Here is a 25,214-nt window from a genome sequence, read left to right as displayed (position 1 = left end):
AACCTAACGGATTCACTTTAAAAAGAAAAGAGAAAGAAAGAAAATTGGATTAATTTTACTTAAAACGTATTACTTTAACAAAGGTATTGTTTGATCGATCAGAGAGCGGATTGTTCGGCTGAAGAAATGACAGATTTAAATTGTTTATTACACAATTTATGTAAATGTAAAACGGAAGAGTCTAGAGAAGGTTCTGGCAAGTCTTGCTGCGAATTTGTCAATTAACTCAGCACATACAATGGTGTTCCATTGTAGTGCAAATTGCCTTATTGTCAGAGGAAATGATTCCGTGTGTCCACGAAAAGATCACTCCTTGCTCGACAAACGGAACCAAAATGACCGCAATTCCGCCCCTCGGGTCTTAGAAGTAAATTTGAAAGATGAGATTTGGTTAATCTGAGGGTCGTGACTCTCAGAAACGAAAATGAAAACTTGCGGTGCGAAACGAAATGATCAAAATTTATCAACTGATGCAGACGAGCGACCAGCGAGTTGCATTCCTTTACTGTATTTTATCTCTGCACGATGTATTTTCCTGATTAGACATCGCTTTCAGTATCTTTCATTCATAGCTATTTTCAAAAGTCAGTGGATTAAAGAGAAGTGTTTATATTGAGTCGAAATCATTTCCCAGATGGTCAAGCTTTTGAGCCATACAGTTTCTTGCCGAGTTTCACGTTGTTTTTCACAGTGGACGCAAATTAGTTAATTCCAATTGGTTGAATTTCGCTTTAAAATGAAGAATATAAATCGACTGATATACGAATGAAGCAGAACTTTTTCAAGTACTTGACTAAACAACGGAGTGACTTCGTATGCAGTATCGTTACTAGCAGTTGACTCTGTTCGGTAACTGAGAAATATTTTTGCCACAAACTAGTGTAATTTTTAATGTTTGGAGTGAAAGAAAAATGCTTTATCGACATGATACGAGTGGCGAGTAAAAAACAATCTCCAAACAAAGTTTCATTCTGTTCTGTGGGAGAACAGGTGTGAATGTGTTTTAATTTTTCTTTGCTGTGACAAAGATAGAACTTTTCCAAAAATATTTCCTCTCAATTTCTCGTTGGCAGTTATGGCTTTCGTTTACTTTTAAATTATAAATAACGGGTAGCTGTTGTTCGGCGCAATTTTCTCTCATGAAAAAACAAAAGAATTTGGACTCTGATCAGAAGGCGTTCACGTTTGAATTATTTTTGCGACAAATGATGACATTCGTTCGGGGACACTATAATGGATGCTCGGTTTCCTAAAAAAATTTAGCCACTTTGCCTCAAAATTAACGATTTTCTTTCGTCAAAAGTATCCAACAGCATAAAAAACCAGGCAATTCGCTGAAAAGTTAAATAAAACCAATTTATTTTCCCAGCTGGGGCTTATTTTTTTTATAAACATTGATAAGTCCGCGGTTAAAAATTGTAATTTTTTTAAAATCGAAATTGTCAAATACTGAAAGCGATACCGGTGTAATTTTTTTCATTCGTGAAAGATAAAGAAATGAGGGTCTCTGCCATCGACAATCTTCGAAAATTACACTATTTACTCAGAAACAATGAATGAAAAAATACATATGTACGAAATAATCATATTGCAGCAAGATGTGAAACATTTTCAATTATTATTCTTCGCTCTGTTCTCCCGTTCAAGATTACTACCATTTCAATTCGAACACTTTCCACTGAAAAAGCCAGCTTTCGCCGGAACACGGCGCTTAAAAACTTTCTAGAAGAAAACAGAAAATTATTCTATTTTAAATTCGGAGTGACTCGGTTATTCAACGGACAAGAGGTAAACAATTGTAGTTTTAATGAAACCATAAGGCGTTCACGCCAATCACAGAGTAGTATTCCGATTAAATAGTGAGACTCCAAATGTAAAAATATTCATAGAGTCGAAAAAACGTGGTTTTAATGAATTTGAACAAGAACTTTTAAGATGCCTTCGGTGGACGTGTTGAATAACAAAGGCTAAACTGAAATCAGCAAAGTTCAATCTTTCTTTTAATTCAAAACAATACATCAAAAATAGAAATTAGTTCATCGCCAAAAACGTAAAAAAAAAAAACCCGTAGAAATCAGCCCATCTTCTATTTCAATTACTTGTCGCCGAAGTGTCGAGTCCAGAGATGTAAACACCAAAAAAAATGTTTGAATCACGTTCTCTAACAATTCCTTAGATTTAAAGAAAATGCATTTGTAGACAAGCTTTCTTCAATAAAATTTTTTAATGTTACAAAGGTGTTCTTAATCATTTCCTAGACGCGTGTCCAGCACATCAATTTTACTTGTATTAAAATGGCTTTTGCCTGTAATATTCGACTGGCCTCCACTCTCTGTGCTTTCAAAATTATACGATACATTTCAAATACGCCAGCCTGTAACGTTCTCCGGTTTGGCCAGAGGATCTTTTTTATGTTTATTTTTAATAGAAGTTTTAAATTCTACATTGTTTTGGGTCATACCCGTAACCAACGAGTCTGACAGAATATTGTCACATATCACAACATCATATTTCACGAATCCCTCTTAGCCAATGTTATTCTACAAAGTACTTCTGTCTTTTTCATTGTTTAGATTTCTCGTTTGTTTTCGATGCTTTCAACAAAAAGTGTCTTTATCGAAAGCCTCGTTAACGGCGGGCTTATCTTGCCTTTGGCTAAAATTCTTAACAATCGTCACCTCTTCGTTCATACACTTGACCACTAGAATTTCTTTTCAGTTAAATCTAAAAGTTGTGGGTATTTAAGTTTCTCAGTGATAGTTTACAGGTCTCGGAAAGCCCTTAAAGTCGCATTTGCTGGGCTCAAAGATGCAGAAATCAGTTACCCTGGAAGTTCGAATTTTCGTATTCAATCCGAGGGTTGTAGGCTCGCAAAATTTTCACCACGGGAACCGAAGAATTGAAAAACGAAAAACAAGAATATTCCGCACAACTTTGTTGCCAGACACGGAAAGAATAAAAAATATCTCCTATCTCTCTAACTACATGTAACTCGTTATTTCCTACAAGCTTTTATTCAAATACAAACTAAATTTCTTTGGCTCATCATTCTTGGCCGGTTGGCCGCCGCGTGCTATCTTTGTGCAGCATATCAATTATAAATTAGTGAATTTTACATATATAAAAAAAAACGAATCCATCTCTTCACGAAGTCAAAGTGGTTACTCTTGGATGTAGCAAAGACTATGTTGCTGTAATTTGTTTCTTTTTTTGTTCTAACAGCATTACATGATACCTGGATTTTCTGTTTCTTTGGTCACACTGCTATAACAAGCAGGTTATTTCTAATTATTTCACAAGCCGCAAGGAAAAATCTCTTGTGCTCGCTATTTCGGAGCTTCGCCCGCATTCATTCCATTGGTGCTACGTGGAAAAGTGGCACTCATCCATGTTCCTCGATCTTGGGCGATTTCTGCTGTGGCGATTCATTCTGCTTGAACGTTCTGACACAGTCCTGTTGTCTGGCAGTTGTACAACTCCGATTTTCCCCCCATACCTCCAAATTATAAAACAATAAAGAGGGAAAATATCTTCGTTACACCCCCGTTTCAAATCGTATAGTAGAATCAGGATAATCCACAAGAGGCATTGAATTTGCCACAACTGCTGTGTTTGCCTTGTTCTTGTGTCCTTTAGAATTCGAAGGAATGCTGTCTAGCGATGTTAATAGTTCCATTTCAATGCCAGTTTCAGGTCCGTTCATTCCATTATGATCAACGGCTCCATATTTTCGTTCTTGCTCCGCTTCTTCCTTCTCTTTCTGAAGTCTTTCGTTTTCCTTGCGCTCCTTCTCCTTCTTGCTCTGTTCGGCTGCTCTCTGCTCGTTCTCGCGGTGGTAGAAGTAGTTGAAATTCGACACTATCACGGGCACCGGAAGAGCGATGGTCAACACGCCGGAAATAGCGCACAACGACCCTACGATCTTTCCCCAGACTGTGATGGGTTTCATATCTCCATATCCGACGGTTGTCATTGTGACTACAGCCCACCAAAAAGCGTCGGGTATGCTTTTAAAATTCGAGTCGTCCTCGCCGCCTTCGGCATAATACACCGCCGAGCTGAACAAGATGACGCCAATAAGAAGAAAGAAAATTAAAAGGCCTAACTCGCGCAAGCTTGCGCGAAGTGTATGTCCTAAAATTTGTAGTCCTCTGGAATGCCGCGACAATTTAAAAATCCGAAACACGCGCACCAACCGAATCACCCTGAGAACACCGAAACTGGACGCTTTGGTGTCTTGCATGGGTAGTGTTATATAGTAAGGCAAAATAGCTACAATGTCGATCAGGTTTAGAAACGATCGCACAAACACCAGCTTCTGGGGCGACGAGATAAGCCTCATCAAGTATTCAAACGTGAACCAAATTATGCAGGCCGTTTCAAGGGTAAACCACGGTTGCCTTCGCTTTGTTCCATCCTCCTCTTTTGGCCTGAATTGCGGTAGAGTCTCGACGCAGAATGTCACAATAGACAGCGTAATCACAACAACCGAAAATATTGCAACAACACGCGCTCCTAAAGACGTATCAGGAAACTCGAATAACTCCCAGATTTTACGTTGTAATTTATTTTCGGGTAGAATGGGTTTCTCCTCCTCGATGTACCCTTCTTCCTGTTCCACTTTGTGTAAAATGTCTTCTCCGAGTTCGTAGAACCGAATCTCGTCAGCAAACACATCCATGGGTACATTAGCTGGACGTAAAAGTTTTCCCCCGGATTGATAATAGAACAAAATCGCGTCGAATGCGGGACGATTGCGATCGAAGAAATACTCACTCCGAGTGGAATCATAATACTTCGATCGCTTATTCGCATTTCCTAGCAAGGTCTCGGGGTATTGTTCTAGCGTTTGAACGTGTGTTTCAAATTTCAGGCCACTCACGTTAATAACAAATCTGTCAGCACTCGCTTCAACTGGCGCCACAACTTGAGGCTTGATTCCAGTCAAGGGGATGATTCCAGGCTGTTGGTCGCGATTGCCTGAAGGCTGTAGATTGTTTCTTCCAGGCGTATAGCCTGTCAAAGTCCTGTCAGGATCCGCCGTCACAGAGGGCATTCCTGTTAACGCGTCCATCTCTAGTTTACGATCTGTTAAATACGGCGAACCTAAAGCCCGGATGCGAGGAGAAATACTTGATTAATAACTGACACGAACTGCCGACCAAAGGGGGATCTCCAAGCGCGCGGTATCGTCGAATTCGACCATACCGCGCCATTTTTTCGGTCGAGTAAAATCCTTGAAAAAAGCGAGTAAAAATTTAAAAATTTGAGAACATGTCCCGCTTGTGAAGCTGAAAGGGCCCGATTCTCATAAATTATTGATTCCTTTTAGATCTAAACTTGTAATTTATTAATTCACTGAATAAATTATCACGTCTTCAAATAAACAGGAAATGTAAATAAGGGGATGTAAACATACTAAAAACAGAAATGTTTTCCATGCCATTACGACTCACTCGATGCGTTCTGTTCGATTCCGAGCCCACATTCAACCTTCAAACACCGCAAATTAAATTTTTAGAATCGCATTTCTCGCTCGCTTGTGCGAGTAAAATGTAAATTGGTGTTGCTCGCGTAGAAAATATAAGCAGATGTTTTGCGAAGACTTCGCAGCTACTTGCGAGTGGTATTATAGCTGTACTCGCGAATCTCACTCGTAAACCAACACACATTTGCTCTAGTGTCGCATAACTTACTTGTGTTGTTCACGGTAGTAAAGCGAACTTTGATTCCATCGGACAGAAGTTCAATGCGAAGATACAGGGTACAAATGTGGGGACAGATAACAATGTTATACGGCGCGAGTCCAACTGACACCTCAAAACATAGAGTCAAGAAACATGTTGCCATAAATCCCGCTAGGCACCCACAATTTTCATCGAAATTTCTCCAAAGTCATTGTATCGGTGTCCAAAGGCAATTTTTCTTGACACGTGGTCACATTTAGGCAAAAATTAATCTTCAGTGGCCGTTCTTCTGAGTTTGGCGATTCTCCGTGAAATAGCCGACGCGGCACTGGGAAAGCGAATCAATTCCTTCGAAGGCAGGAATTTACAGTTGCGTTATGAATTGCCAAGCGTGCTTTTCACTCGCGCCGAATGATTGCCTCGACAAAGGTTTCGATGTTATCTGTCGGGCATTCCTTCGAACCAAGAAAAGCTTTCCCAACGGCGAAACAAATTACAAATTGTCGCTCCCAGGTTTTTGAGCACGCGCGATTGAAAGTTGTAACTACATTCAAGGCAGTGATAAAAATTTGCATAGTAACACCACGAACGGAAACCTGCTGCTAACAGTCTTGGATCCAAAACTTACCCGTCCATCTCCCGGTTAGGATGTCTTAGTGAGGCTTTTTTTTCTTTTTCAGACACAGTCATTTTTGCTGCCGAGTACTCACCAGTTCGAAAGCATGAAATGTATATATACTAATTTTATGAAGACTTTGCTGGGAACAAAAAATTAGAGCAATAAAAATATGCAAAAATTCGTGGCGCCTGGACGTAAATGCACAAACATGACATTTATTGCAAACAGCGCCAAACAAAGGTTTTTGAATTGAAATACTTTTTAAAACTCGGGTAAGTAATTTTATAGCTCGGTTTCATTGGAAAACAAAAGCACAATCCTGAGACAGCAGAAAACCCTTGTCTATTCCTTGGAGACGCACGCAGTGTAGAAAGAATATTTACAGTACTTGGCAACAATATTTAACAAGCAGAAAAACCTAAAAGTTATCCGCCATTGTTGGGAATTTTATTAGTGAGCTAACACGATGCTTAACTTACAACTATTGTAGTACCGAATCGGTGAAAATTACCTAAAATATTCAGCATAGATTGAGGGAAAAAGATCTCGCTCTATGTCAATTCTAGTAGAATGTCACTTTGCAAAAGGTTGCTGGTGTTTTTCTTTACGCATAAGGGAAAAGATAGTGTTTTGAGCAATACTCGTTTTGTTTGTTTGTTTGTTTTCGTGTGTACTATTCCTGTTTTCGTTTTATTTGAGCCAGTTTGACAAGGGTCTTTTACACCAACCCACCCCCGAAGGCGGACAAAAGCTTGTGGTTTCCACCGGTTACTAATAAAATTTTTGTACCTGCTAATGTGAGACCACTGGAATTACATTTCATGCAAGAGTTATGAGATGAAAGCGCTCACTTACTGTAAACAACCGTGACGATTGCTGTTTGTCGTTTGTCAGGGATTCTTAGGTGCTATTTCATGGGATTCGCGCCAGTAAATGTGTTTCTGACGTTTAAAAGTAAAGCAATTTTCTTGCTTGAACCAAACAATTTTCGATAATTTTGTGGTTTGCTATCCTGCTTCTTTCGATTATGCCGAAATCACCAAGCCACAGACCCACGAGCTTTTTTTTTTCTCTTTTTTTTTTTTTTTTTTGCTTATTTTCAGCTTGAAATCGATGGAATAATTCGGACCACCCGCCGAACAGAGAGACGAAATCATTCTACTGTTAAAACAAATCTGTGAGAAAAATACCATATGAGGGTCAAATTAACCAAACAAATGCTGCGGTTTCGCAGTCAAAATAGACCCTGTGGGCCTTATGCCAGACCTACGGCTTATCATCGCTCCATCGCTACTGAATGTTTTGAAGGTGATATGAGTCCTACAGCTCATACGCTACGAACAACAGATCAATTAAAACTGGGCAAAATGGTCACGCGACAACAGTATCGTGCTCAGTGAACCATTTCATTAGATATCGTGAAAGGGAATCGTGAATCGACAGAATGTGAAAGCGATGTCGCCAGAACAGGATAATTACATATTTTCAGCCATATGGCAAAATATTCGTGATAATTATCACAGACAAAACCTCATTACAAAGCCGCGGACGGCTTGATCATTGGTTCGTTTTGATGGAAAAGAACTGATGGAATTTCGTCCGCCACGTGGGCGTTCAATTCGTTTGAATCGAAAATTTGACATGGGTTTTAAATCTGAAACCCACGAAAACGTATGCAGCAGTTGCTTAAAAGCCATTTATTTCTCATACCTCCAAAATCCTACGATTAGCTTGATAAATAAGTGAACATGACAAAAGGAATTTTTTACTCTAATTTAGAGGTGCCATCATAATCTGCCTTTTCGCTCTACGATATCAAATCGTTGTTAAACAAACAGGTAGTCGGAGGGTAAAGATTAGCATTATCCTTTACCACAAAATTCGTCTAACAAAAATATTCAAAAACGTATACGAGGTTCGTATTTGTCGAGTTTGACTTCGAACACATTCAATTGATCCTCACAAAAAATGGCAAATATCAAGATTATAAATTCAAATTCAGGGCAGACTCCCGCCCCTTTAATAGTTCAAAACCACAGAAGGAAGCAGACATGTTTTCAACAGGTACGACTGCAGGGCAAAAAAACGAAAAAATGGCATCGAGACTTGATCAGTAACCTACCTGGCGCGAGAGAGGAGTTCTCTGTTACTGGGGCCTCTCAAAGCGTTTTTAGATAAACATGGTAAGATCTGATATTCGCTCATCCCTTTTGACGCACGTTGCTGAATCTCAGCTTTAAATGGCATTGAATAAATCGGCGTGATCAATATATGTCCGGCCTCCCTACAGAGTTTCAACTCTCGCCTATGACCTTGAACACATGGAAGAACAAAAAATCGACCTTAAGTTTTATTATTTTACGGAGAAAATTCCACTTTTGCGTATCGGGATATTTTGCACGCTTACTTATTCCTTGATACAACTCTAGTTTGTTTCGTTGTTTTAGCTTGCCTCAGATCACGCTAAGCCGAAGACACTGAGTTTAAATTAGATTTAAGGCAGAACTCAGGGCCGCTTTTTTTTTTCTTTTTTTTTTTTTCTTTCTTCTTGGTATCATGTTGGGTGCGGGAGATATATGATACTGAAAAACACGAAGAGTCAGCTGAAAATGCGAGTCAGAGCTGGATTTCAATCAATGAAATGCTTTGTTTGCAACGCGACCCCCAACCAGTTTTTGATTTGTTCAACTGATTATTTGCCGGCCCTATTGGCTAAGATTTACGAATTGAAATAACTGACTTTAGGGAGGTCGCAACTAAGCTTGAAAAGTACTTGTGCTCCACCATTAACAATTTGTGGCTAAGCACCCTTCTAAGCGTAGCGTTTTCGTTGTTTGTGCTATTTCTAATTGTTCTGAGAGCTCTATCAATCTCCATCTCTGTTGAGACGGCAACAACGCGTACATCACTGCTGCATCGCGCGAGTTAATTGCATTCGAACCATAGCTTAGGTTGGCTTGACAAAATCACTTAAACTTGGAGGAGGATTATTCACAACATAGTGAGAGCTAAATAAGGCCGCGAAGATCATAAATACAGGCCTCAGTTCAAATACAGAAGATGCTAAAAGGCTTTTTTAATTTACAACGACTCGTTCGCGAATGATATTAAACCACAAAAAGCTTATATGGTCTTAAACCTAATCTTTCACTAATTCAATCTAAGATCTGTCCGAGTATGTTGAAAATTAGATTAACTAATTACTTACAATGAAAATATACCAGCCCCAGAGAAAGTGTCTCTTTCCTCCGTCGGGTTGGAATTAAAAGTGAAACTATGCATCAGATTTTTTAGAAATGATTTGAGATGGTAACTTTGCTGATAATTATCAACAGAAACTTGGTTGGAAAGTAAACTCCTGAGCAAACGAAAAACGAACACATTTGTTGACTTCGGCTTTTCCGGTTTTGTGGTGAGTCTCCCGAATTCTCTAAGTGTGGCGGCGGGCAAATGAAACTTGGGAACCTAATTGAATCATCTTGAAGTAATAAATTGTTCGTTAAAATGTTACTACGATAAGTTGAGACGCCTTTTTCGTGGATTTTAGCAGGTTCTAGATCCCGAAATGTAACAGCTAGTTACTTATGTTATCTTAGTCGTAAAAAAGCTTGGTTCCAGGCTAGAACTGTCGATGTGAAGCGTCTGTGTGACTGCCTTCCGAAAGCCTCGCTGTTTCAACACGTTTTTTTGTTCTCTCTTTTTTTTTTTTCCATGGATAACCATTGCAATTATGGCAATGGGGAGGCAGACTCCGTTTTAAAACATAATCTTAGGGAACCGCTGATTTCTACGAGGTCGAACCACAAATAGGATTAAGGTAATTGTCATCAGAGTGGTACTTATAAATATTTTATTTAATTTGTCCGATCGACCTCAAATTCCAGTGTATAATTGGAAAACAAAGGCATGCTTATGAAAATGGTCTGTTATGGAGTAGCTTTTCGATAAGTCCCTTGTTTGACCATGTTCAAAACATACGATTGTAGCAAAACTTCCTAAATTTGCCCCGCAATGAGCACATCAAAAGACTCTCTCCCACAATGTTTTGTTTTGTTTTGTTTATTTGATTTTTCGACACAGATGGAGACTCTGACCTCAAATACTAAGACAGTTTGAGCCTGGATCAAATGACAGTTAAAATTATAAGGCAGCATTCGAGTCAACGTCAGAGATAGGTAGTCAAAATGCGCGGTTACGTTGCCCAACCAATAAGACAAGGCAATGCAATCGTTCTTCAGAGTCAAGATTGTCTATCGATGCGTAATGATAAAAATCAGCCAACATTTTGGCTGGATTATACTGGATTGCTTTAATTAAAAAGTATTTCTTGCAGTTCTTTACGCGGAAAGATATTTCCAAAGATATATTTATTATCACGCCCTTGAAGTGTGCATCATGCAGTCACGGTGAGGAATAATCTTTGGGCCAACTGCGTCTGCAAAAAACGTCGAGCGTTCATTTCGTCCGAGGAACCAAGTCTTTCGTAGATTTGAATAAGACAATTTTAGGGCATATTGATTGACGATTTTTGCACCCTGATAAGTCATGAAAAATTTTCCGTTGCGCCCCCTTAAATGAATCTAATTTTCAGACAAAAATAGCTCCAACGCTATTACACATCCAGAAGTTTAAAGAAATATATTTGAGGTTTGTCCGCCGCGTGGCTACTGAAATCGCGTGAAAGTTGTTTGAAATCGGCCGAACCATAGGTGTTTCCATTCAGTTCTGCCACTATTGTATTTTTTCTTGAATTCTATTCTCCTTTAAAATTACTAAAATGTACGAGAATTTAACGAACAACGAACAGACGATCTTTTACCGTATAAAAACAATAGCCTCCGTTTGGCGCAAATGTTATACGGATATTTGTCCGCGGACATCTGCTCTTATCTGTTCCGAGATGAGAACAGTTTTCCAAAAGCGAAGCTCGAGGAATCTGTGAGCCTTGGGGAACAGATAATGTCCAAGGACAACATTTTCACATCAAATGGGGCTATTGTGTTTCATATCCTTCAAATATTTTTTGCAACTCGCGAGGAAAACGTTAACGAACAACTCACTGTTTGCTGGGTGAAATCATGGTTTACTTTTCAGTCTCATTTGTAAGATTTTATGAACAAACAAACATGTCCCTTCTTCTTTAACAATACCTTAACGCTTTTTCGACTTGAATTAAATTTTGAACGAAGACTTTTATCGGAGTGGACGTAAGGTTTGAAAATTGGGGAATTTCACTTGGGGGATTATCCACGGATATTCCCCAGTTTTAGCTAGGAAAATATTCGGTCACGTAACGTATTAAAAACCAATCACGCACATGCAAAATTTCTGATGGATTATAATTAATGTTATCTAATAAAGACTTTTCTCGAGCCAAAACTCCACAGAAGCCTTCGAACAGAACTAGCTCTGTTGAGCATGTCGGAACTTGCAATTCGTAAAGTGAGCGTATCAGCACACCAAGCGCATCGAATGCGCTCCTGAGGTAAACAAGACTTTTTCGCTTGTTCTGGGGGTTGTGTGTATCTACCTTATCTTTGTCGAAAGCAATTTAATGATAAAAGGGCGAAAGTCAAAGGCAGCAAAAAATAACCGGTGAGAAGAGCTCGGGAAGTTTTGGTAATTTTACTGAAAAAAGTTACGAGAAAAAAGAACCCGAACCCATTAATGGGATTTTTTTTCCGGACTTTTTACAGCCCTCTTTTGTAACCGGCAACAGGATATTCCGATGCATTTACAAAGTAATGACGTTAACGGGTCAAAATGATCGAAATTAAGCCGTTGTTAATGGGTAACAGGCAAATGCTAGTGTTGTATTCTGCTGTTGTCGCTGCTTTAAGTCAATTTTTAAATCATTTGTTTAATTTGTTGTTCTTTATAATTGATCGTCTGTTTTTGCTGCATTTTGAGTTTTTGACCTTTTGTGCAATGTTTCAGATATTACCACATGTTCATTCACTCACCTGAATTGTCGCTGTGGCTATAAGGGTAAAGGTGTCGCATCCTGCTCCCTGAATCTAATGATCAACAAAGAACCGCATCAATAGTCAATTACTTTATGCTTTAGAATTAATTGTAACTTAGTGGGCCGAGTTGTTCGCAACCCGGTGATCAGAGCAACTTGCAACTGTTTATCGAAAGATATCCGGGATTTAATGGATTAGCTTCACTTCATCCTGTAACTGATCTAGAAAACTGGCGCTAACCTCTCCTCCAACAAGTAGCAAAACTTAAACTGATCACCACTGGCGTTTTCCCGCGTTTAAAAACTCGAGCCACTCTCTCAACCATTCAAATTTAAATCTCAGTTTGGTCACCCGCATTTTCCCGCGCTTCAGGAGGTTAACTGGATTTCACTTTGAATTCTCATTGGCCCATTTCGATATTCATTTGATCGATATTATCAAATAACTGTTTCAGTCTCTGATCTTGATGATCTCTTGATGCTGATTGCATTGAAGGCTTTTATGCATTGCGTTCGCAAACTTTAACGAGCTTTCATTTTTGTAGAATGCGGCTGTTTGCCTCTCGCTAGGGAGTAAACGAGCGCCTTCTCTCATTAATCAAACAACCTACTCTACCGACCTGTACTGCAATCAAAACTGGTCCTCAGACCTTATAAGTTTCTTGGATTTCAAAATTACGAAAACCGAAAGAACCTTGGGAACGAGGCAACTTGTAAAGCTTTTTCGTCAAACAGTTACCTCCAATATCGTCCTTTTCACGTCCAAGTCGTTCAAGCTGGTATCAAATATGGTGGGCGAGCTTTTTACATCAACAATCCATGTTTACCTGAGAGATCGTTACGTGTAATAATCGTCTAACAGATTTAATGAGTCGAGATTGCGTTGCTTCCTTAAGAATCGTTCAAAGAGTCAACTAATACTTCGAGTTTTTTCCATCCTCGTTTTTTCCTGGAAATTTTGAATCTGAATCTCAATAAACTGAAGCGATTTGTTAGATAATTCATTTCAGTACGATATTTACATCTAAGTCTTTGAAAATTTTGTTATAAATTATTTAAGATAAGCAAAGATAGGTTATTCTCCTCTCACTGAAGATGACTTCAAGGCGTGATTAATAAAAACTGATAAAATATGTCGAATTGCAATATCATGGTCTCTCGAAAAAAGAAATTACGAAAAAGTTTGTACAGAAGTATTCCAATTTTGCATACTGCAGGACGTTTCTATCAAACAGACGCTTTCAATCTAAGTTATTGACGTAAACAAAGAGAAATGACATGATGTGGTTATTGTTATAGTTTACTAATCACATGCTTTTATCACTGTGACATTCAATGATATCAATGATAATTTAAACCACAAGAATATCTTATCTTTTACATGAATTAGGCTTGTTTCGTCAGCCTTATCCGCGATATGATGACAGTTTCCATGAACCGTAAAACAAGATTCTCTTGAGCTATGATATGATTTTCCTCAGAAACAAACCTTAATGGAACCCATAAAATATTTACTTCAGTAGCTTTGCAGACCATTCAATGATCTTTGTCAAATAAATTTGTATCTCCCCAGTAAACATACAGCACTGCATAATTCATAATCCGTAGGTAAGCTATCACGAATTTCGAAAAAAAATTCTTTGCAAATTGTAAAAAGTTCTTAAAATTATCCTCACCCCCTATCTGACCGTTCGCCTGACTTTCCAAAACATGTTTTCAAGTAGTGGTATTCTATAAGCTTGTAAATTAAGCTCAGACGAAAAACCCTTAGCGAAAAATTGTAGAATTAAGAACTCAAGCAGTCGATAGCAACTGAAAAGGACACAGTTCTTCATTACATTTGAGAATAATCCCACGTAATATAACTCTCAAATTTAGAGAATATTTATCAAGGAGGCAATTTAGATTTAAGTATCTTTCTATTTGTGACTGACAAAACAGAAAATAAACACTCAATTATTTACGCGCGTCTTATGGTCGATTTTACACCAACAAAAAAAAGCTTCTGCCAGAAATCCCTCGGGGAAAGCCGAAGGTAACCGTCTCCCTTTCCAGCCCAAAATCCATAATCTTTTACCACCCGTGCAGTTTTTGGCAAAAATAATCTACAGTTTCTCGATCCATTTACTTTCTTCTGCTCTCTTTTTCATTCTAATTGAGAGTAATTAGATATACTACTAAGATGTTTTAAATGCGCTGGTTTTATCAATTACCACCGTATGTCGATATCACCAAAATCCATTACACCAGCTGTCTACGACAGTTTTCTTGAAAATTCCAACTATTTTAAAATACAACATTTTCTTTGCTGTGCCGCCTAATCTTCGCTTCTTGATATCACACCTCTATTTCAAGTTGGTATCTGATACATTCGAAAAAAGGATGCTAAGACATTTAGATCGTGGATGCAAAAATTTCCCAACACGGCACATAAACGCATTTTTCTCGGTGTTGTCTTCGCAAAAATCCTCTAGTCGCTTACGAAGGCTAATAGCGTGACCCAGACCTTTATATAAAGAACATAAACCACCGTTCATTAGATTTAACCTTACCTGTCACATCGCCCGACGCCTGAGTGTTCACTAATGAAGCATACATGACGTCTTCCTCTTTAACTCGCTTACACGAAAATCCAAATCGAACTAAAGACTTTCAAAACTGATCATTGTTTCATCAACTCAAGGAGATGAGTTTGTTTCTGAATCACGAGCGTCGTTTTCATGCTATGTCGCACTTTCCCACGCCGACTGCGTTCATCGCTCTCCATCCGACAACAGCGCATGATACCTTATTTGATATGCTTAAGCGACCGCACGGTTTTATTACTAATGCAGATCCGAGTTCATTGCTTACACTTTTGTGACGATGCACCCATTCATATGAAGGCGCTGTTATTGGCAAAAATAGAGTTCATAAATACTTCTTAATTATTTATGTTTCTAAGGGTCATTATTCCCAACGTTCCAACAGGTGCCGGAAGTTGAAGCACCGGATTCACTTCCGGCGATACCTCCTCCTCCTGGAAAATTATGGGATTGCCTAATCGTTCCAGTGACATTAGTCATGTCTACAATACCAAATAGGCAAATAAAAAACTTTTTTATCATTTTCATATCGAATTTACATTTTGAAGCACGAAAAGAAGCCAAGCTAGGTACTAAACCGAAATTTCTTGTGGTTCTGAGGTTTTATTTCCATCGGCATAAATACACATTTTTTTTTTTTGCATGAATTTGAGGGTCACATGTACCGCAAATGCATTGCAAACGAAGAGATCAGCGTCCACTCGTGTGAAAATATGATAAAAGTATTACGGTTAAGGGTTTCTTGGTTTATAAAGTTCTACTGATCAGTTCGTTATGTCAAAACGGCGTGGAATAAGTCTGTCGGACAGATGATTTACTCAATAATCGATTGTTTGTAGTGGAAAGGATTTAGTTGCGGATATCCCTCCAAACCTGGCGGTTTTCTGATGATCGCAGGGTCCCGGCAGCAAATGTTTATCGGGAGGAGGGGGTGGGGGGTTACAGACGACCGCGTTAGCTTCTGCCAACAAGGCAAGGGAATTGGGGCATGTTTAGCAGGACAAGTTTGCTAAAAAAAAGTTGGAGGGGAGGGAGCTAAATCACTTTCGACACTCAATTAAAAACCGCTCCATTCAACTCTAAACCAAAGAAGGTAGACTTGCTACAAACGAGTCAATGAGTCACGAGGAGAGAGCCCAGACCGATGGACCCAAACGATCATGGAATTTGAGAAAGTCTACAAAGAAAGGAAAAAAAAATTTTTCGAAATAGTAACACTAGAATAGACCAGCACTCCGTTTTCACAAATCGGAATACATCAGGTACTGTTTTAACGAATGCGGAACAGGCAGTTCTGGGATTCGTTGCATTCTACAACTGTTAATCCTCTTTCTTATAACAAGCCGGCAAAAATGTTGCAGTGACCGCGGTGAACTGGTCAGACGCTCCAGTTTGCGCCATTTCAAGTTAGTGCGCTTTGCGCGAGAGTTTTCGCGGCAAATCTCCCGCGAGTGCGGTCTATTTCCCTCGAATTCTAACAACAGCTTATACAAGTCTGGATTAAGAACTCTCATGGCGCTAGGGTCTTTAAAAGCTATGCAAGTTCCTTGGTGGAGCTGATCAACGCTTGCACCAAGCTTGAGAAAAAGTTTAATGCAATCCAACTGTACTTGAAGAGACTTCTGATTATGGCCATACCCTAACCTAGTTACAGCTATGCTTAACGCTGTATTCTTCCCTCGATCCACAAAATTGGGATCAGCGCCGAAGTCCAACAGGATCTTACCACAATCATGGGACGAATTCTGCGCAGCAAGAATTAATGGTGTGGTGTATGTCGCTCTGTTCACATCTGCGCCACGCTCCGCCAAGATTTTAACGCAATCGACGTAGTCACCTTCAACGGAAACCATCAGTGGTGTCTTGGGCAGCATGTCTACATCTTCATATATGTGGTTAGGATTTGCCCCGCAGTCCAAAAGCAGTTTAGTGCAATCCGCATGTCCTTGACAGGCTAAACAAATTGGAGTCATGTTTCCAGTGTGTGTTGGTGCGTCAACATTAACACCTGCTGATAAAAGCAGCTCCATGCACTTATAGTGACCTTCCTGACTACTAAGGTGCAGAGGAGTGATTTTCTCTATATAGGTTTCTGCGCATGCACTCACCCCCGCATTTAAAAGAATCTCAATGCACTCAGGGTGCCCGCGTTCTGCAGCAGCGTGAAGCGGTGTTGCTCCATCAATAACTTTACTTTCAGGGTCTGCCCCTAGAAGAAAAGCAATTAACTGTTAGAAAATACTCTGCTACCCTTTTAGAATGCTGAAACGAAACCAGACTCCAAATAGCTCCATTATTACTTCATGCCAAGTCACACCAAAAACTTGTGTAGACGAAATCGAGGGCAAAAAAAACTACTCTCAGTAAAAAGCTATGAGAAGTTTTGTCCTCCTCTAACCCAACATCTGGGGAAAAAAATTGTTGGTTTTTCTGAAACTGTATATGGGAATAGCTTATTAATACTCTGTCTCTAAACAACAGGGGTAGTTTTCTAAAGTTGAGTTGGTTCAAATTCAAAATCAAACTCGTAAAAAGTTTGGAACAAGCTGAACCAGGCCTAAAAAATGTAATTATATTGAAACATCATGTTGAGCCTCTAAAAGTTCCCAACTGATATCTGTTCAATTGCTAGATGATAATACCAATCCCCACCAGGTGGTTTCTCAGATCAATATCAGTATCTGGGCAACTGCCCACCTACCCCTCCCCTAACCCAACATTAACCTTGACTTGTCATCAATTGACTGTTGTTGGGTAAGGGGAGGGGTAGGTGGGCAGTTGCTCAGATACTAATATTGATCCAGTTTCTCCATACATGGCTCCTCCCATAATTTTTCTTGGAGCCCAACAAAACACCCACAGCATACAGTAACTCTGAAAATTCCTCTCAAACCTTTAAACCCCAGCATCTACATGTAACTTCTCCTTACAGTTCCAGTTTATCTTGCAAACAGGTTATGAAAACAGACAAGCTTATAAGTTAGAGGGTGTTGACTTGTTGTAACACCACATTCTCCAATCTAATTAACAAGGAAATGCAAGGGAGTTAGGAGGGAGAATTGCTCACTGGATCTTAGGGTTAAAGGGTTAAAAATAGCCCACAACCACAATACTCTGAAAATAAACAGAATGCCTACCAGCAGTTAACAGCATGTTGATACAATCTGTTAAGCCTTCCTGGGAAGCAATAAACAATGGTGATGCCTTATCTACAGTCAATAAACTGATATCTGCCCCCTCTTTTAGTAGTAGCTTTAAGCAAGCCTTATGTCCATATTGAGCAGCAGTGAACAAAGGTGTGGCACCATCACTGTTTTGTATGTTAATGTCTGCCACGAATGAGAGAAGTATTTTAATGAAGTCTTCACGACCAGCAAATGCTGCTTCATGTAAAGCACTCCATCCTCCAACATCCTGACTGTTTACATCTAAACTGCATTCTAAGAAAATCTGAGAAGAACCAAAATGAGAAAACAAAGAGGTTACAGATTAATAAATTCATGAATACCATCCTTACCAAAAATGTTAGAGGCAGTATGGTAATTTCACTCACAATGTCAAGTATGAAAGGGTTTTAAAAAAGTAGCTTGTTCCAGGCATTCAGCAATTTAATTATGGTAATTGCACTGAGTGGAGTGCAGTTTGGACTGAAATTAAACACATTATTTCAAAATCAAACAGGCATGCAGGGCGAGTTTGATTTGAAGTCAAAAGTATGATTTTAGACCAAAATTTCATGACACAAAGTTAAATTTCCATTCTATTACATCTATTTTAAAATGAAAAATGTAGCCCCTTAATAAAAAAATGTTTTTCAGTCTATACAGATATTTTTGTGATTTTAAGTATATTGAGCTTGTTTGCAAAAAGTTGTAAAGTTTGATTGACTTCTCTCAACAAGCCTTGAAGTTTGATTGGTTGTTGTGTTAAAGTAAACTGTCACATTGGCTGGGAAGACAATGCAGTTTGGAGCCTATAACAATGTAATTTGTCTGTAAATCGCTACAGTGAGAGCCAATCAAATTGCAAGGATTTCAAAATGGATCTAATCAATCTGTAGATGGTCTGACAGTAGCAGCTGAGTGGAAAACGTGGGGGGTTTAGGTAAGGTTCCATAAACGAAATTATGCAACCCATTCCAAACATCCATCACATTTTTCACTCCTTCCCTACTTTCATGCCATTTACTATAGTGCCTCTATTTATTTACTGAACCTCTGGAACAAGCTAGTAATAGACCATTGATCTTTGTTTGTGTCTCTCTTTAGAGATAGGAAGATGGCACTTACATCCAGCTTAGAATGCTAGCTAGGACTCAGTGGAACAATGACATTTGCTTTAAACCTCACTGAATTTTTGTCTCATTTTGTTAAACTTTTCCACAAGGGTAATCATTTGATGAGATCTCTAAGAATTCTTATAACCTATTTAGCAAACTATCTGTAACAGATTGAAGTCTGATAAACACTAGAGGTGAACTGCAATGGATCAGCATCCCATTTACAGTCTGTAGGGGAGGAGTAGCAATACCCTTAGTTGCTTCATGCTATGTAGACACAGAGAAGTTCTACCATCTTGTGGGTCCCTTAGCTTAGGTTCAGGCTTAACTTTACCATAATTACATCGTCTGTCCCCTGGTGAATCATTACCTCCTCACTCATTTGAAAGGGATTTAAATATTCTTTTTGTGTTGCTACCAGCATGTATCAAGTAAAATTTGATGTCAGTCAGACGAGTAATCATGGCATACATCAGTCACACTTGTATGATAAACAAGTTATTACACTGGCCTGAAACACAAACCTTTAAACACTCTAAACTCCCACTTTTCACAGAGACCACCATCAAGTTTACTTCTTCATCATTCATGACATTCACATCAGCTCCAAATTCCATTAGTGTCTTGATGCATTCAACATGGCCATTCAATGCTGCCAAGAAGAGAGGTGTTTCACCACTGTATGCTCGAGAATCAAGAAGATCCTCATTCTTGTGTTCCAGCAGGCTTCGTAGACAACCAGAGTGTCCTGCAGCAGCCGCCTCATGAAGAGGAAACCAACCACGATTATCAGAAACATCACAAGGAGATCCTGAAATAAACACAAAAAGAACTGTTTATCTCCTTTATTGACAATAGGTTATGGAGAAGTGGCCTTCCTACAATCATGTCTCTGGTCATTTTGAATAGTGTATTTCAATGAGCACCCACCCCTGAATAACCACCCACCCTTCAGAAACAATGTTGAACAAGCACCCCTCTAATACAAACACCCCCCTCCTCCTTCACTTTCTTAAATAGTAGGGAAATGAGGAAACCCTGTTTCTATTGCCACTTTATTTACAATTTTTTTAAGCATAAACTACAATAGAATTGTCAGTACAGGAGAATAGTTTCTTTTCCATGTCCTTGCAGAGATCCTCTATGTGCCTTATCTGCTGTGCTAACTTAATAAACTTCCCTCCTTGTTTAAGTGGCCTCCTTTCAATAACTTTTGAATAACCCCCAGGTGCTCAATCAAGGAAATACCGTATATAACCTAGTTATATGATAACTTTAATTTCACTGTAATTTATTTAAAACTAGCATCATTTTTAAAGATGAATTTATATTGTGTGTTGCTTATCATACTGCTTAAATTAATATAAAACAGAGAAGAAGTCAAAACACGACTCCAGGCTCATGAAATAGTTACCAGAAAGAAATTTCAATTTTTGTAAAAGAGGAAGACAGCAGTTATTTTAGAAAGTCCACACAATTATGCAAAGCTTAAAACAGGGATAGGAGTATGTAGCTTCTTACCACAAAAAGTGACACAACATTTTTAAATCATTGTTCTATGAAAATACCTCTCTTATTTTGACATAACTGAAGACTCACTGTACAACCACCTTTAATCCTTTAACTCCCAGATCAAATTTGTTATTCTCCCTACTGTCAACCATACAATTCTTATAATATTAGTTCAGAGAATTTAGTATTGGATCAACTAATTGTCCCCAAATTGATAGTTCTCTTTATTCTCATCACCCATCTGGTTGATTTTGTATTGATATTGTTAGGAGAAATTCTGTCCTGGTCACTCATGGGATTTAAAGGGTTAACATTAATTTTGATTAAAAATATACACTGAAAATTTTGAAACATTGCTTTGTCTAGGTATAGATCTACTGATATCTGTAGCTTGACTGACTGGTTGAGACATCCAGCGACCTTACAAAACGAGATGGGATTAAATTACTCATGAAAATTTAACGCCATTGAAGAAATATCTTAATTTCTTGTAAGACAGTCAAGTTTTCGAGGTTTCCCAGTTCATAGTAACATTTAGACTTGTGCAAGAAAAGAAAACTGAAGGAAAAAAATAGACGAGGAGTATCAAGCGATAAGACTCCCAGCTTGTGATTGTGAGCGAAATGCAACAGCTGCCCACTTGAATATGTACAGATATGTATCATGCAATAACTCGAATGGTATAGAATGCAATGACTCACCATCGGCAATAAGACGTATTAACCTTTCTTCGTCACCTTCTCGAGCAGCTAATCCAACATTTGAGACTGTAAGATCGTCGGCCCGATCGAAAAACTGTAGTCCATTGCGAACATTTTCCAGATCTTGTTGCATTCCCAGTTCGTCGGCCATTTTGAAAATGTTAGCCTATTGATCTAAGGTAGAATTTGATTGGTTTAGCTGTTCGATAATTTACTGAATTCTCCATCCACCAATCACAACTCGTTTCCTATTTCTCTGTTGGAAAAGTGGTATTGGCGTTCGGACTGAAGGAAACATGGTCTGTTGGAGTGGAATTTGAAAGTCTGAATCAAAGTTTCTGCAGCAGCAATATTTGCTTTGCTCGCTGATCTTGTTGAATGTTGTAGGACTGACTTTTCATTTTTCTGGGAAGAATGGAGTAAATTAAAGCTCTTTTGATATTATAGTTCACTTGAGCTACAATGCAGGTCAAAAGTCACGGGACACTTACCATGATATTGCTAAAATCTAATATTCCCCCCTCCCCCCAAACAACGTTGAATTTTGTGCGCTTTGTTAACTTTACTTAGATATGGCGATTGTTCAGTTTTACCAAAATTATAAGAGGGGGGAGGGGAGGTTTTGTTTCAAAAACTGCGCATTAAGGTGGTCTTCCACTCAAATTTTAAAAAAATTCAGTTTATGCTTTACCTAAGTTATTTAAGTACCATTGGAGAGATCACCTCAAACTGATACTTTTAAGAATTTTGATAGACATGTCGTTGCCATGGTAACCAAGTTTTGGGCCCCCAACTGTGAAAATAATGGTGTTCTTGTAAAAAGGATATCTCAAGAACTAGCGGTCCTATTCACCTGAAATTGGTATCAAAACTAAGTACAAAGATGGCTTTATGTCATGAACCTCAGAAAACCCATATTTTTTATGCCAAGCTATTATAAAATTGCAACTGTTCCTTGATTACAACATTTTTGTTTGTATTATCACCATGGATACATCTGTCAACAACCATGTAACTAAAAATCACTAATAATTTTAGGTTCACAACACAGAACTATACTCAAGCAAACCTCCCTGAAAATTTCATCCCTTTTGGTTTAATACTTTTCAAGAAATCCTTTTTGCCGTGACGGGCACTCTCTCAAAATTGCAAAACTGAGAAAATCAAGTTTAAAGATTTAAGTTGATCAATCAAAATAATCACTAAAGCAACTGGTGCCTTTTGGAAAGTTTAAGCTAAGCTCTTTGATGTTCTCATTAAAATGCACCAGGTGCATATATGTCACCCTCCTTTTCCTGGGATTTGTCATTTTTTTTCTTTCTTTTTCCCCTGAGTAGCCTCCTCCCTGTCTTGTTCTTCTCTTGGAACTTGTATTCAGCTTTCAAAACACGAATCTTGTCCAACTGCTGGCATTCATTTATACAGAATTCACCTGGGGGAATTCCAAGACTCTCAAACACTTTAATAGCTGCTCTTGAACCAATATTAAAGTGAGCGACAGCATCATAAACCCCCAGCTGCAGTACTTCAGAACCAACAAACACCCCCTTTGGCACACGCTCCCAAACCATACCATTGAGTGACTCATTCTGGTTTTGAGTCTTGCCATCAAGACATTTGCTGAGAAGGCTGTCCTCACTCAACCTTTTATAAATGGGTTTGATTTCCTCTCTGACATCTAAAGGTAGGCCAGTTCCATGTTTGAAAGTGTTTGTCCTATTGACCTTGTCCCGCTGAAAACCACACCAGCTTTCAGGACCCTCAGGGCAATGCCCATGGTAATTACTGTCTGCAGAAGAAGCACAGTGAAACAAGCTGGCATAAATTGCCTTCTTCATGGCAGCAAGATCACCTGAGTTGCTTCGAATGGCAATTCCATAGTAATTTTGCAGTCTGTCAATCATGGCATCTGTCAGCCTGCCTTTCCCACCCATCCCTTTCTTTTCCTTCTTTAACTTTCGTAAAGCTGTTCCCAGTCGTTTTTGAACATGGCCAACACATTCCTTCTTTTGAACTTCAATATCATAGACTTGGTATACATCTTTGACTAATGAGTAACTTTTGCTGTCACCATCGCCATAATATTCATCATACTGCAGCTTATGCAGATCTACTGACCTTTGAAACATTCGAAGGGCGCCTTCTGGTTCCATAGCTGGTGCTGAACCCTTAAAGTTTGCCTTGCAAGAGGCTCTGTGGTCTGCTCTCCATGCAGTAGTTTCTGGGGTGTCAGGATCATTTTCATGCTCCCTGCACTTGATACAAACTTTGCTTAGGGGCTCAACATCTACCACTTTCCCTGTATCCATGCTAATAGCACTCACACAGCCATTTAAAGAAGAAAAGCCTCTTCTCTGCCATGTTCCATCAACAGACACTCCACATCTTGCTATGCCCTCATCTGAACCTGGCTTGATATCGTGAATCTCTCTTGCAGTATCACGCATTGTCTCCAGTGAGATCTTCTTTACTGCTCGGAGTATTTCTTTATTATGGCGAGCATATGGTGTAGGTCTAGGAGGTGGCGGCATGTTCATAAGTCCACAAAACCTCTTACCTGCCGCACGTCCACAACCAACAGATCTTGAAGCATACACAAATCTTCTGTTTACTTCAAAGAAACGGCCTATTTGAGCTGAAGTAAAGAATTCCATAGACCAACCACACGAGCAGCAAAGCAAACGAAGATTCGAGGCACAACCTTTGCGTTTCATAGCTTGCTCTTGTAAAATTAAATCACAAACAAAGCATTCTTTGCATGGCATACATTCCATCACAGAAGACAAAATTCTCATATCTACAAACCGAAATCCACTTATGATTGACTCCTTACACTCCTTGATACCCTCAGAAGATGCGGTGGTCAGACCTGCTGGAATCTTGCGGGCAGAAGCTGAACATTCTTTCCCAAGACCTTTGGTGCTGACACTCGTTTTTTCCTTCTTCGAACGCTTCGATTCAGTAGAGTACTGGTTTCCACGATATTTACGCTTTTTTGTGTAACCAGAACGAGCCTTTGGTGGCATTGATAAATAAATTATCAAGCAAAATCGCAATAGGAATAGAGTGAACGAATACGACCAAAATGGTGGATGATAAGTTGGGAAATAGTGTCGCCACATATCATCCGCCATTTTGGGTGCTCGTAACTCACTGCATGTATGCCTGATTGAAATGTCAATAAACAACGGGAATAACCAGGGAGGGGTCCCAGGAGAAATTCCGTCGTTTCCTTTTGACTGCAACTGCGTTTTGTTTTCATAAACAAACCGTTGCTATGGTCGTTGCTAAGGTGAAAATTCATACTCGCTAAGGAATTTAGCAAAATTTTTGACTTTACCTCCTGAATATGGAAAAAAGGAAGCTGTAGAATGAAAGAGTAATGGTTAAAGATACCAAAAAGCACCATTTTCAAAATGAAAGTTTTTTGACAAAAAATACAAATTTTTGAGTGGAAGACCACCTTAAAGGGTTTAATCCATCAGAAAAGGAGAGGAAGCTTACCGTGGGTAATTATCCAGAGCATAAATCTAATTTTCGCTATATCTTTTACTGATCCCTCTTTGTTCCTTTTCTGCTCACAGTTTCGCTCTTTCAGTTCCTGCAATGTGCAATCTGCTTCTTCCACATTCGATTCCACTTTACTTTCAATGAAGAATAAAACGCTCGCGGGCTCGAAAAGTGCGGGCTTGGTCGCTTGTGTCGCAGCCACGCCCATGAGACCTTGCTCGCAGCCTGAAAAATTGCTTTTTGCGGTTCCAAGTACACAATCAAAAGTAATATGTGCAGTTAGCAAGCCTAAGCTACCCTTTTGGTTAGTGGAAGCGAAAGAAAAATAAAACTTTTTCTTTTCTCTCTGTTCTGAG

At 39.0% G+C, this 25,214-nt stretch overlaps 3 protein-coding genes across 5 annotated transcripts; all 3 read right to left on the bottom strand.

Annotated features, from left to right (window-relative positions):
• Positions 1-2,205: 2,205 nt before the first annotated feature.
• LOC113665442 (potassium voltage-gated channel subfamily A member 2) lies at positions 2,206-15,062 on the bottom strand. Of its 3 annotated transcripts, XM_089184416.1 has the most exons (3): positions 14,824-15,062; positions 12,270-12,323; positions 2,206-5,106 (listed from the first exon to the last, which is right to left on the bottom strand). In XM_089184416.1, exons 1-3 carry the CDS (start codon positions 14,867-14,869, stop codon positions 3,536-3,538), a joined length of 1,671 nt encoding a protein of 556 aa, XP_089040542.1. In that variant the 5' UTR covers positions 14,870-15,062; the 3' UTR covers positions 2,206-3,535. The 3 variants fall into 3 exon arrangements, with proteins under 3 accessions (XP_089040542.1, XP_089040543.1, XP_027036927.2); XM_089184417.1 differs by lacking the exons at positions 12,270-12,323; positions 14,824-15,062 and adding an exon at positions 8,429-8,568; XM_027181126.2 differs by lacking the exons at positions 12,270-12,323; positions 14,824-15,062 and adding an exon at positions 5,697-6,277.
• Positions 15,063-15,913: 851 nt separating this feature from the next.
• LOC113665459 (uncharacterized) lies at positions 15,914-21,755 on the bottom strand. The gene is made up of 4 exons (XM_027181153.2): positions 21,349-21,755; positions 19,660-19,946; positions 17,994-18,306; positions 15,914-17,065 (listed from the first exon to the last, which is right to left on the bottom strand). The coding sequence occupies exons 1-4, from the start codon at positions 21,497-21,499 to the stop codon at positions 16,098-16,100; spliced, it is 1,719 nt and encodes a 572-aa protein (XP_027036954.2). The 5' UTR covers positions 21,500-21,755; the 3' UTR covers positions 15,914-16,097.
• A 670-nt stretch (positions 21,756-22,425) lies between these two features.
• Positions 22,426-24,813, bottom strand: LOC149039054 (uncharacterized). The gene has a single exon (XM_089184415.1). It carries the CDS (start codon positions 24,480-24,482, stop codon positions 22,605-22,607), a length of 1,878 nt encoding a protein of 625 aa, XP_089040541.1. The 5' UTR covers positions 24,483-24,813; the 3' UTR covers positions 22,426-22,604.
• Positions 24,814-25,214: the final 401 nt, after the last annotated feature.

The sequence above is a fragment of the Pocillopora damicornis genome, chromosome 10 (genome assembly GCF_964200805.1).
Source record: "Pocillopora damicornis chromosome 10, jaPocDami1.2, whole genome shotgun sequence".
Classification (NCBI taxonomy): domain Eukaryota; kingdom Metazoa; phylum Cnidaria; class Anthozoa; order Scleractinia; family Pocilloporidae; genus Pocillopora; species Pocillopora damicornis.
Note: the sequence above shows the minus strand (reverse complement) of the source record. Positions and strands in the feature narration are given on the sequence as shown.

What these genes read in the sequence shown, in the direction of transcription:
- LOC113665442 (XM_027181126.2), bottom strand. Translation starts at nt 5,850, where the DNA reads ATGGCAACATGTTTCTTGACTCTATGTTTTGAGGTGTCAGTTGGACTC. An exon ending in TACTACCGTGAACAACACAA is followed by an intron (nt 5,107 to 5,696) that starts GTAAGTTATGCG and finishes TCCGGGCTTTAG; the next exon opens with GTTCGCCGTATTTAACAGAT.
- LOC113665459 (XM_027181153.2), bottom strand. Translation starts at nt 21,499, where the DNA reads ATGGCCGACGAACTGGGAATGCAACAAGATCTGGAAAATGTTCGCAAT. An exon ending in AATACGTCTTATTGCCGATG is followed by an intron (nt 19,947 to 21,348) that starts GTGAGTCATTGC and finishes TGTTTATTTCAG; the next exon opens with GATCTCCTTGTGATGTTTCT. An exon ending in GGAGTTTAGAGTGTTTAAAG is followed by an intron (nt 18,307 to 19,659) that starts GTTTGTGTTTCA and finishes GGTTCTTCTCAG; the next exon opens with ATTTTCTTAGAATGCAGTTT.
- LOC149039054 (XM_089184415.1), bottom strand. Translation starts at nt 24,482, where the DNA reads ATGGCGGATGATATGTGGCGACACTATTTCCCAACTTATCATCCACCA.